Source organism: Pantherophis guttatus, chromosome 9, assembly GCF_059756535.1.
Source record: "Pantherophis guttatus breed Tessera chromosome 9, ASM5975653v1, whole genome shotgun sequence".
NCBI classification, from domain to species: domain Eukaryota; kingdom Metazoa; phylum Chordata; class Lepidosauria; order Squamata; family Colubridae; genus Pantherophis; species Pantherophis guttatus.
This window is the reverse complement of record NC_142071.1, coordinates 3,086,827-3,099,030: the sequence shown is the minus strand read 5'-3', so window position 1 is coordinate 3,099,030 and position 12,204 is coordinate 3,086,827. Positions and strand designations below refer to the sequence as shown.

At 45.1% G+C, this 12,204-nt stretch overlaps 1 protein-coding gene across 1 annotated transcript; it reads left to right on the top strand.

The window, feature by feature from the left end:
• Positions 1 to 532: 532 nt before the first annotated feature.
• PURB (purine rich element binding protein B) lies at positions 533 to 11,426 on the top strand. The gene has a single exon (XM_034406005.3). The coding sequence runs from the start codon at positions 856 to 858 to the stop codon at positions 1,933 to 1,935; it is 1,080 nt and encodes a 359-aa protein (XP_034261896.3). The 5' UTR covers positions 533 to 855; the 3' UTR covers positions 1,936 to 11,426.
• The last annotated feature ends 778 nt before the right edge of the window (positions 11,427 to 12,204 follow it).

The window sequence follows — 12,204 nt, the reverse complement described above, 5'->3', positions numbered from 1 at the left end:
GAGAGTGAGCGCGGCCTCGCCCTTGTCGCAGCGAAGCGGAAGAAGGGGAGCGGGCGGAAGACGTCACCGCTACGGCGGCGGCGAGGAGGACGTGGGAGGGGGGGCTCTCTCTCAGGGAAAGGAAGAGAAGAGGGCGGAGCTTTTAAAAATTCTGAGGGGGTGGGGGGGTGGAGAAACGAGCTTCCGGCGCGGCGTGCGCGCGCGCACACGCGCCCGCGGTGATAGTGGGAATGGGGTATTTTTTTTAAAGGGGGGAGGGGAAATTTTACTTTTTATTGTTGAGTTTTAATTGGACTTGTTGTTCTTGTTTATTGCCGTGAGCCGCCCTGAGTCCTTGTGGAGAAAGGGCGGCGTATAAGTCCGATAATTAAATTAAATTAAAATAAATTAAAATAAAATAATAAAATAAAATAAAATAAAATAAAATAGTGTTGGGAGGAGGGAGGGAGGGGTGGGGTTAGGCGCGCGCTCGCAGGCAGGTGACTGCCGGAAATTTGGGTTGGAGGCGGCTGAGGAGAAGGAGGCGCGTGAGGCGAAATCTGAGCGCGAAATCTGAGGCGGGGCAGAGCGCGAGGCCAGGCCAGGGCGGCGCGCGCGTTTCTTCCCCCCCCTTCCCTCCCTCCCTCCCTCTCTGTGGGGGGCGCGCGCATGCGTGCGTGCCTCCGTGCGCGTGCGCGTGGACGCCTGCGCCTCCTGAGCGTCTGAGGGGAAAGAGAGAGTGAGGAGAGAGAGTGAGGAGAGAGGCGGACGGACGGACCGACGGGCGGAGGAGGAGGAGGCGGAGGAAGGCAGAGCGGGCTGGGCCTGACGGCGGCGGCGGCAGAAGCAGGAGGAGGAGGACTCGGGGCGGAGAAGATGGCGGACGGGGACAGCGGGAGCGAGCGAGGCAGCGGGGGAGGCGGCGGTGGCGGCGGTGGCGGCGGAGGAGGAACCGGAGGCGGCGGAGGCTTCCAGGCCCACCGAGGCGGCGGTTCTGGCCCCGGCCCCGGCCCCGAGCAAGAGACGCAGGAGCTGGCCTCGAAGCGCCTGGACATCCAGAACAAGCGCTTCTACCTGGACGTCAAGCAGAACGCCAAGGGCCGCTTCCTCAAGATCGCCGAGGTGGGCGCCGGAGGCTCCAAGAGCCGCCTCACCCTCTCCATGGCCGTCGCCGCCGAGTTCCGAGACTACCTGGGAGACTTCATCGAGCACTACGCCCAGTTGGGGCCCAGCAGTCCCGAGCAGCTGGCTCAGGCGTCCCCGGGCGGAGGAGAGGACGGCAGCGGAGGCGGAGGCGTCGGAGGGCCTCGCCGGGCTTTGAAGAGCGAATTCCTGGTGAGGGAGAACCGCAAATACTACCTGGACCTGAAGGAGAACCAGCGGGGACGCTTCCTCCGCATCCGCCAGACCATCAACCGAGGGCCCGGAGGCGGCGGCGGCGGCGGGGCCGGCTTCCCCGGGGGGCCTCCGGGCCTCCAGAGCGGCCAAACCATCGCATTGCCGGCTCAGGGCCTCATCGAGTTCCGCGACGCTTTGGCGAAGCTGATCGACGACTACGGCGCCGACGAGGACGAGCTGGGCGGCGGCGGGGGTCCCGGAGGGGGTCCCGGAGGTGGAGGAGGAGGCGGCGGAGGTGGAGGCCTTTACGGCGAGCTTCCCGAAGGCACCTCCATCACGGTGGACTCCAAGCGCTTCTTCTTCGACGTGGGTTGCAACAAGTACGGCGTCTTCCTGCGAGTCAGCGAGGTGAAGCCGTCTTACCGCAACGCCATCACCGTCCCTTACAAAGCCTGGGCGAAATTCGGCGGGGCTTTCTGCCGTTACGCCGACGAGATGCGAGACATCCAAGAACGACAACGGGATAAGCTTTACGACCGGCGTGCGGGACCGGCCGGGCCGGGCAGTGGAAGCGGCGCAGGAGACGACTCCGATGGGGATGATGTGGACGACGATTGAGAGCCTCCCTCCCTTCCTTCCTTCCTCCTCTTCTTCCTCTTCTTCTTTTCTTCCTTCTCTTCTTCTTCCTCTCCCCCCCCCCATCTCTCTTCCCTTCCCCCACTACGCAGGGAGGGGGGGGTTTCCATGGACCGGGCAGGAGGAGTGGATGGAAATAGGGTGCAAGCCCATCCTAAGCTTCCTTCTCCCCCTAGGACAGTGTTTCTCAACCTTGGTAGCTTGAAGATGGGTGGACTTCAACTCCCATAATCCCCCAGCCAGCAGCGCTGGCTGGGGGATACTGGGAGTTGAAGTCCACCCATCTTCAAGCTTCCAAGGTTGAGAAACACTGCCCTAGGAGGAGGAGAAGAGAGAGAAAGAGAGAAGCCCTGCCTGCCCTGCCTCCACCCACCGCTTCTGGAGCAGCCCCTCTCCCGAAATTGCTTCCTTTCCCCACCCTGTTGTTGCCCCTCACCCTCCCTCCAGGATACAGCATCTGCCTGTGAGTTGGCCCAGCTTTAAGCTCTCACCCCACCCCACCCCAGGCTTGCCATCCTCCTCGCCCCATAGAGAGAGAGAGAGAGAGAGAGGAATCCAGGTGACCTCAGTTAACCTCCGTCCTGGCCCGCTGAGTGGAGGAAAAGGGGATCCTTTCCTACTGTGAAAACTGGATTCCTTTCCACCACTGATCTGCTCCGAGCTTCCCAAGGCTTTCTCATCTTGCCCCCTGAAATATGTGGCGTCTTTTTTTTTTTTCTTCTTCTTCTTCTTCTTCCTCCCACCCACCCGCCTGCCTCTCCCTTTCTTTTTAATTTATTCGGGAGGGGGGCGAAATGGGGGAGAGCATTTTCATCTGATCTCCTTCTCCCTTTTCTCTGGGTGCCCTCTCCCCCCTGCTCCCCCCCCCCCCGCCTCCTGCATTTTGAGATCTCTTCCTCCTCCTTCCTCCGCTCTCAAAACCAGCATTCTGGAGACTGCATGGCCATCGAGCACAGTCGGAAAAGGAAGAAGAGAAGCTGGCACAGCTATCTAAATCCAGCAGCCTAACCGGGCAAGTTGTTTTAAAAAAAAACAAAAAAAAAAAACAAAACACCAAGGATGGTGATTGTAGCCCAATGTGAAGAGGAAGGTTGAAGCCCAAGGCAGATGGGAAAGTTGAAATTGGGGGAGGGGGGGCGAGAGACAGGAAAGATGGCTGAAGCAACCCTGAGAATGTTCCTATGGGTTGGAGAGGGGATGAAGCCTATATTTGGACCAACGTCCACTCTTCTCCTCCTAAATTTTTACCCGTAAAGCTACAGGTGCCTGAACTGGAATTGATATGAAATAATTATTCTAAAGTTGGCAGGTCATAATGAGGTTTTTTTTCCCCTTCTCCTCCTCAGGGGTGGGGGGGTTTGCAAACAGGCAGGTTCAAAAGAAAAAAAAAAGGCATAAAGCACAAGGAATGCAGAGTGGACTAGTTGCTGCTCACTGAAGTTCTTCCCCTTCTCTCTAAATAAGGCGAAAGAGCAAAATGGCTTTAGGCTTTAGTAGGAAGTAAAAATTGGAGCTGCCTTTCTCTGGGCTTTTTTTTTTTTATTTTTAAAGATGATCTACTCCAGTAAGGTGGAATCTGTTCTGCAACTCGCCGGGTTTGTAACCACAAAAAGCATTAAAATCGTAATCTGGTAAAAGAGAAAGAATGTGAGGCTTCGAGTCTTAAAAAAAAAAAATAATAATATGAGAGGGAAACGGAAAGCTGCTTTCACCTTGCAAATAAATGGACATGATCTATGAAAATAGACACCCAAGAACCTCAGGTCCAGAAGTCCAGCATCTGTTGTTATTTTAACAAGATTTTTTTTAACAACAAGAAGAGAACACAATCCATTTCCTCAGTACCTCACGTTAATGTTAACAGCAATGGATTGTTCAGAGCACCGTCTGCCCTATGGGAGGTTCATCAACACCATCAGAAAAAAAAGGAGCAGAATCAAGCCAAGTTCTGTGACTATGAACACGAGCAGCATTTTACCACCTTCAAATTTTACTACAGACTGGCTACTGCCTATTCGTCCAGTTGTCTTTCCCAAGCAGAGTTGGGTCTCCCCACCCAAAGAATTGCCTCATCTATATTTTAAATGGATTCTTACCTAAAATGATATTTTTTTAAACAAATGAAGTCAGTCCTATTCCCTCTAAAAAAAAAAAAAGTGTTTTTAGCTACAACATTATATACTAGCAACTTTGAATTGAATGGAAATTGCGTACTGTTCATTACAAAGTTTCAGGTATTGTTTGTGTGACATCTTAAAAAGAGGCAGGTAAAGCTTCCTCTACAATCTTTTTAAATTGTGCATGCCTGTCCTTTATTTGAGCTGCCTTTTTTAATTTATTGCATACCCTTATTTACCTTATTTTGGTATTGCTCTTCTCTACACTGTCTTTGTTTTGTATTTATTAGAAAGCAAAGAGGCGTATAAAAGGCATTTTCCTCACTTGGTTCTTGCTGCAGTAGGGAAATTGGCTGGAATTTTTCTAAAAAAAAAATAATAAATTGGGTTTTGCTACAGTTATTATAAAGCTCAGCAAATGTCAGATTAGTTTATCACAAACATTGATTGTTTATTTTAAAAGCTGTTTTCTTTATTCCATGCGTTCATGGTAGATCTTATATCCTTGAAAAAAAAAAAAGAAATCCAACCTTTCTTTCCATTTTTCTCCGTTGCAAAGAGCTTGTTTCCTGAATTGTAATGGGAGCAATAGTATTTCTTGATGTTTTAATTACATCCATATACTTGTACTGTATTTTGTACTCTCCGAGGCAGCTGTTTTCAATAATGTCCTGCTGTATTTACCTATGTAATTTTTATTTTTATTTTTTTGGTTCTATTGTATTTAGTTCTTTGTTGCGGAGAACAATATTCACCCACAAAAAAAAATTCAGCGTACAAGGATCGCAGCCTGGCTAGGACTGCAGAGAACTCTGCTTTTAACTAATGAGACTTTAAAAGGCAGCAATGAAAATGGAGGCTGCAAATGCTTAATACCGATTGCTGTAACTCTTCATTCAATTTAAAACAGTGTATAATACTTGTATAGACCAACATTATTTTTTTTTGTTGCGTTAGTGGTAATCGATTCCCTCCCCTCCCCCCCTTTTTATTATTTTGTTTTGTTTTGTTGCTCAGCTGCCATGAGCCAGTTCTTGCAAAGATGCAGTACCTCTCCTCTTCAGGAGAACCTTTGGTGTGTGTGTGGGGGGGTGTTTTGGGCTGAATTGTAGTAACTAGCCTTATTACATGGTAGTGGCAGGGATTTTGACTGCCCCTGGCCAGTGACTATAATAAGCTATAATTAGCTGCCCAAAAAGTATGTGGAAGAAGCGGACAGAAGCATATCAGTTGTTTAAGCAAGGAGCGTTGCCATATATGGTGTTGCCTTTGGCAACCAAGATGGGGCCATTGCAGACCAGCTAATACTGATACCGAGTATACCAAGTGATACATGACCCCCTTCAAGGTGTGCAGTTAGGGTGACAGTGCAAGATGCCAGTGGGGATTACTAAGGTGTTGGGCCTGCTTGTGCTCACGTATAAGTTAGAGGCGTTTTAACTGATTCCGCAAATGTTGAGGCTATCGTGCTACGTTAGGTTAATGCCCAAGAGTCATTTTAGGGAGGAATTAATTCTGGTGCCACAAGCTTTGCTTAGATGCAGCATATTTCAGCGGGGAAACCATCCCTTCTGCTTGTTGGAGAATGGGGAAAGAGTTATATATATATATATATTCCTTTCCCCCTTGTAGAGCTTAAGATGTCTGGGCTTAAACCACAGTGGAGGCTGCAGATACTTTTCAAATTAATTTGACCTCTGTTGGAGAGGGCGCCTCCATTACTTACGGCTAAGCATTTAGAAACCTCTGCCTTCCCAGCTGCTAGCACCATCTTGCACAGACCATATCTGAAAGTATTGCATCCCTGCTCTCTACGTCTGGTAGTTCGCCTCAGCGACCAGCTTTCTGCAGATTGCAAGCGGGCACCTTTGGTGTCCCGTTCGGACGAGTCGCTATTCACGCGGGGGTGGGGCCGTGTCCAACCACGTTAGGAAAAACCCATTACCCCGGAGATACAACCCAACGCCGGTGAACTTTAGTATTCCTGTTATACTCCCGTGCTTAAATGTCCATTTTGAGTAATGAAAAGCTTCTCTATTCTCGGTGCTGCAGTTTTAACTCATATCCTTGATCTCTTTCCTGCAGCGATGTTCGTGGACCGTGTGCCGGTGCGTTTTGCAAGCTGCCACATCCTGCACACCTAAAAAATGGGAAACAAGCTTGACGTCCCACTTGAAGTTTGGGAGTTGAGCTGTGGAACGTGAGGTGTGTCGAATTGAGGTGGCTTGTGGACTGCATTGTCATCTTTACGTGTAGATTTTGTAGAGGTGTGGGGGAGGGGGGAATGGGTAACCCCTGTATCTGGCATTGCCCTTCGAATGGTGCATCTGCTGTACAAACGAAATGTAAATCTTGTATAGCACCAAAAATTGTAAATAGGCGAGACATACAGGTATAAACGCCCATAGCTTTAGCTCACATCTAGTTATGGGCCATGTTCCTATTTCCATAGCTATCTGCTTCAGAGTGATTGCAGGCCCTAACCCAGGAGGCTGCATCTTCATTTTTTTCCTCCAAGAGAAAGCAATTCCCGTTGCTTACCCTGGAATCCTCTTTGCACAAAAAAAAAATCAAAAAAAATAATAATCACAGATTTATTTTTTTTAGTAAGATTTTAGCTTCTGCTTTAGTGTGTCTCTAAAATACAACTTAAAACGATCCTGTCCTTGCTTGTACTTTTCAGGATAATGGGCGCAAGAGGCAGGTTTTCAAATAAACCCCTCATATTGAGTGGCCCCTTTGTTGACTGCACGCTTCAGGTATTGGAATAGCTGAAGTTGGGTTTTGATTTACTCCCGTCATTAACAAAAAAAAAAAAAGAAGAAGGTGTAATATATTTGACTATACAAGACATCTGAAAAGTGATTTAACTCAGGCTACTTTTCTCGTGTGAGGGTGGCAGTTTTGTGATTTTGGTAGAAAATTGTTCATTGCATAAACATGCTTTTGGACCTCTCAAAGTTTTAATAGAAAGATGGTGGTACTTGATCTGATGCACAATTTAATCTCTCAGCAGATATTCGCTTTTTTTTTTTGTTTCTTTTTTAAAAAAAAAACAAAAAACAAAATGTGGCCTTGACTCTTCAAAGGAGGAAAGAAAAACTTGCTTTCCCTGTATGTAAGTGGCACTTTTTTTTGGCTTCAAAATTATTCCGATTCTGCAAGTTCTTCGTAAACATGATATTGATATGCTTCCTTTTATAACAGGTAAAATGGTCGATGTATTGAAATATGTTTGCTATGAATTTAGTTTTATAAAGGAACAGGAATGCCTGAGGCTAAATACCTAAAACCTAAAGGACCATTATGCTCTTTTTAAAATAGCAGTAATCACAATTATTTCTGAAGAAACGCAGTGTAGATCATTTTAGTTCCACCGAGCACAATCCTGCAAAGGCACAGCAGCTACAGTACCGACTGAATGGGTTTATGTCAGACGCCTTGTAATTTTCGTAGCATTATCTGGGGGATGGTTTGATAGGAATGCTTCCAGATACCTAGTGCCCTTCCTTCTCAAAATTTCAAAAAAAAACTGTAGAAAGAAGACAGCAATCAGGTTTGCTGTGCAGTGAGTGACAACTCTGCGCATGGATGTTCCCAAGTCAGTACAAATACCAAGCAGCGACAGGTATATTTCTTGATTCTTTGTTTTACGCCAGTGAACAACCATGGTGTGTAAATGCATAATCTTCACGGCCGCTTGGAATATAATCTCTGGTAGCCTTGGTTTCCGGTGTGTGAGAGGTTTTCTGAAGTCTTGCCCTCTTGTCGGTATTGCTGCTTGCGATTGTTTAGTGCCAGCAGAATTGCAATAGTTAGATGTTGTGCCTGAACATTCAACTGAATCGTTTTGATTGAGGAATTTTTTTTTCCCCCTTAAATTTTGCACAGATTGCAATGATTTAATAGATTATGACTACAGGTGACAGAAAAGTCTGGTTGAAGTGAAATAATTCGCATTCCCCCCCCCCCGCCCCACTTTTGCAGGTTCCAAGAAACCTCAGCTTTTGCACTTTGTAGCTTTTATACCCATTAGTGATCACACACACACACACACGCACGCACACACACTAAGATTATGCTTCGTTTTGTTTTGGAGATAATGTGACATTCAGGAGAGGAACGTAGCAAAATCCAATAGCTGTCTCCTGCAGGATTAAAAGGAACGTTTAATATCTGAAGCAAACATTCAAACATCAGGATGTAACCATGGATGGATTACTACCTCTTGTACCTGTAAAATCACGGTTATCTGCAATGGTGCTAGACTAATTTCACTTTAAATATACTTAACATTGCTTCTCTGTTGTAATGTATAGTAAGGTTGGGTGGTTTTTTTTTTTTTTCCATTGTGAAATTCACTATTCTGGTCTAGACATTAAAGCAACTATCATGTACGGTTGTGTAAAAAAATAGAACAGTTACCAAATGGAGATGCAGTTACCAAGTGGAACAGCAATTTTTTACTAGCTTGACCTAGATTGGATTTTTTTTAGAGAGCAACATGTCCTCTCTATAGCCTGACAAGCCACTCTTCTCAAGGGAGCGGGTTTTCAAAATAAAGTTTGTAGCACAGAGGAATTCTACTTTGTCAAGAGAAAGAGCCTAAAATTACGCTCAGCGTCTACAATTCCACTGAATACAATGAAAGATTTCCGGCCTCTGATTTTCGGCATAAATTTCTATGATTATGGAATTTAAACCCAGCCATGTTAATTGATTTGGGCCCAATTTTGGAAATTTGAATAAAATGATAAAGACGCTCCGTAGGAGTAGAATTCTGGCCAATGGGATTGCTCCCGATGGAGGTTTTCTATTGAGAATCATTAGCCTGCCAACGTGTTTACTTAAATAAGGAATATTGGCGAATTTACATAGGAGCGAAAGTGTTCTTTTGCTACTACTCTCTTTTGCTCCAACTCCTCCATTTTAAAATTTGACCAGGAGATACAGTGCTCACAGTTCCAAGGTCGACTAACAAAACACCAACAAAATTTTATCTCTGAAATTCGGCATAAGGAAGGTTTAGTGTGCTTTGTCAAAGCCATTTGTAATATGCTGCTATGTAGCCTTAATATTGTAATGTATTGTGTGTGTATATATATGTACATATACACTTAAATGCAAAGTAAGTAACCCACGGCCAAGAAGCAGAAGGTTGCGTGGCTTGTTGAAGCTGGGTCCTGCTTTGTGTAGCCAAGATAGGTTGTATTTAAAACTTGCAGAAAGAAAATAATTTAAAACAGCAGTCGCTGCTCATCATTTTCACCTAGGCAAATGTCCAAGGCTAAATTTTTAATTTCTTGCCCTGATTTTTTATTTTTTGTTATTTTTTTTGCGCTGAAAGGCCTGCTGGTTAGAAAATCTCCACATTTGAACTTAAGTGGGATTTACAAGCAGCATACGGCTTTTTTTTTTTCCCCATGTTTTGTTTCCCCTCTTGTGACAATTAGAAATATCGGCCCCGTTACGTTTCAATTGGAAGTCGCCATGCTAGGTGGGTTCGTGAGTTGATCTGGCTTGTGCAGAATCCCTGAATAGTTGAACCCGGCCACTTTTTGCAGGAGAAGGGATGGCTGGAGCTTTGGTAGATAGACACCTCCTATTTGTGAAGCTGCGGTGAACTTTTTTTCCTTCGGCACGCTGGTCTTGCGTTGAATTGAATAACTCCTCCTCCTCCTGGTACCTGGTAGTTAGTATGTTGTTGCCGAAAGTAAGAGTTTCTGGAAAGTTTAGCCAGAAGGATGGTCCTTAACACTTCTGCAAAAAGAAGGTGTTTTTTTAACTGATCATCTATGGATCGGGGGCTCCCCGGTGTTTAACCAAGTGTGCTAGACAAAGCTAAGAACTCCTCGCCTCTCCGTGCGAAGGCTTTTGCACTGGTGCTTCAATTGATGCACAAGCCAGGAAAAAGCCACTTGAAATAGGTTCTCCAAGGTTGGGACGTACAAAAACCCAATGAGGTTTGAGCAGCGGCTGTTCTTGTGGTAAGGAGTTTATTCTTGCTAATGTTAACTTTGCCAGGCCTCGAAGTGCTGGCAGTCTTCCACATTCTCCCAAAACCACTGGAAGAAACGCTTTCGTTCCGATTTTGGAAACCCTGCTCTCTTTCTTTCTTTCTTTCTTTCTTTCTTTCTTTCTTTCTTTCTTTCTTTCTTTCTTTCTTTCTTTTTCTTTTTGCAACTTAAGTTGAACAAACACTTGCACAACGGGTGGAATTTGCAAGCACATGTCCTGTATTGGAACGACCCAATTTTTTTTTTTTTTTTTATCCCTAAGAAAGGGGGCTGAGAAGTTAACTCAGTTCCCCTTAGTAGTTACTGTAAATCTTTCGCTGAAGTGTTTTGCCAGTGGTCAGGACGATGGAAAAAATAAATTAATAAATGCCCAAGTTATGGTGGGGGGGCAGTACAGCCAAGGGAGTGGAAATTTGCTGGGCCGGATGTATAACGTCAGAAAGTAAGCAAATAATTTTGAGTTTGATGTGGCATTCACCCAAACTTGTGCAAGTGATAATAGATCATATACAGACGTAATTAGCCAACCCATTTGTAAATATACACACGTTTGTACATTGTATACATAGAAACAGATGTCCGTGTACATGTGTATGTATTTATAAAATTGTTTCTCTGCTAGATGCAAAAGTAGCTCTAATTTTATATTATATTATAATATATATATATATATATATACATATACACGAAAAGGCTCCCCTCTATAAATATATAAATGCTAGAAATTTGTAGTAATATAGGACTGATTTCAGGAATATCTGCTGAGAGACCAAAAAGTTCACTTTGAAGTACCTTAATTAAAAAAAAATAAAATAAAGTTTATTCCTCTTGTTTATTTTTTTATTAAAATTTAAATGCACTTTAACTGGCAACCTACATACGCAGATCTAGCTGCATGGTGCAGTTTCAGACTTAGAAATGTAAAAGTGCAGCACCCATTGAAAAGACCGACGATTCCTTTCTCACCTGCCAAGCAGAGCGCTGGAAATGAGTTCAAATCCTCCGCAGGGTCAAGAGCTGCCCGTTGTCTTGCTGCCCATTGGCTGAAGCTTAGATTCTGATTTCCCTGGGGGTGGGGGTGGGGCCGCGGGGGGTGGGGGCTAGCAGGACTGCTTTTTAAAGAGGCTGTTGTCAAAATAGGCAGGTCCTGGATTTACCACTAGCTAACTAGCAAAAAAAAGAAGAAAAAGAAGAATGTCCCCATGACCTGAATAATTCCTCATGCTAGTTGAGCGCTCCTTAAAATAGCAGGTTTTTGCAAAATGGAGTTTTACAGTCTATATTTAAAAATTGTATGTTTGTAACAAATAAAAGTATGCGGAAAAGTGAATGAACCATCCTTGGTGTAGTCTGTGTGTTTTTTTGTTTTTTTTTTTAATGCAGTGGGGTTGGATTTTTTTCAGGTTGGAGGGATCCTGTACATACAGGGGAATTGTGGGTGGGTGTGTCTCTTGGGACTTTTGCAAGTGGAATGATTGCAAGGTGAAATATGACCAGGTTTTTCTGGGGGGGGGGGGTGGGAAATAGCCCAAGTGGACGAGATAATCCCACGCAAGAGGGCTCTTCACAAAGGGTGTGCAAGGCGACGAAAAGAAGGAATGGAGTTTACTGCCAGCAACTCCTGAACTACAACTTTTATGAGGTGGGGGCGAGTTCTATTAAAATGCCATTTGAGGAACCAGAGAACTCTTGGGTTTCTGGATGGGTTAGTGTTGCCATTTTCCTGTAAATAATCTGGATTTATTCCACGCTGATAGGATTTGTTTTTAAGAGTTGCCGCCCCAGAGGGCCAGTAACACCGTTTTATTCGTTTTTGACCAGTGAGTAATAGTTGCATAACAGATTGGCTTTGCCATGTACTAAGTGATGATTTATTGACTTAAGCCAAAATCTAGTTGCACAAAATACTTTGCCATAAGCCAGACCTATGAGCCATCGTGATTAGGTGTATACGATGTCCTAAACCCAAATCCCTAAAATCATTAGGGCTTAACACAATAGTGTTTTCTCAACTATGGTAGCTTGAAGATGTTTGGACTTCAACTCCCAGAATTCCCCAGCCAACATAGCTGGTTTAGGAATAAGAACTGAATCATCATTTTAGCATAGAGCAGGGG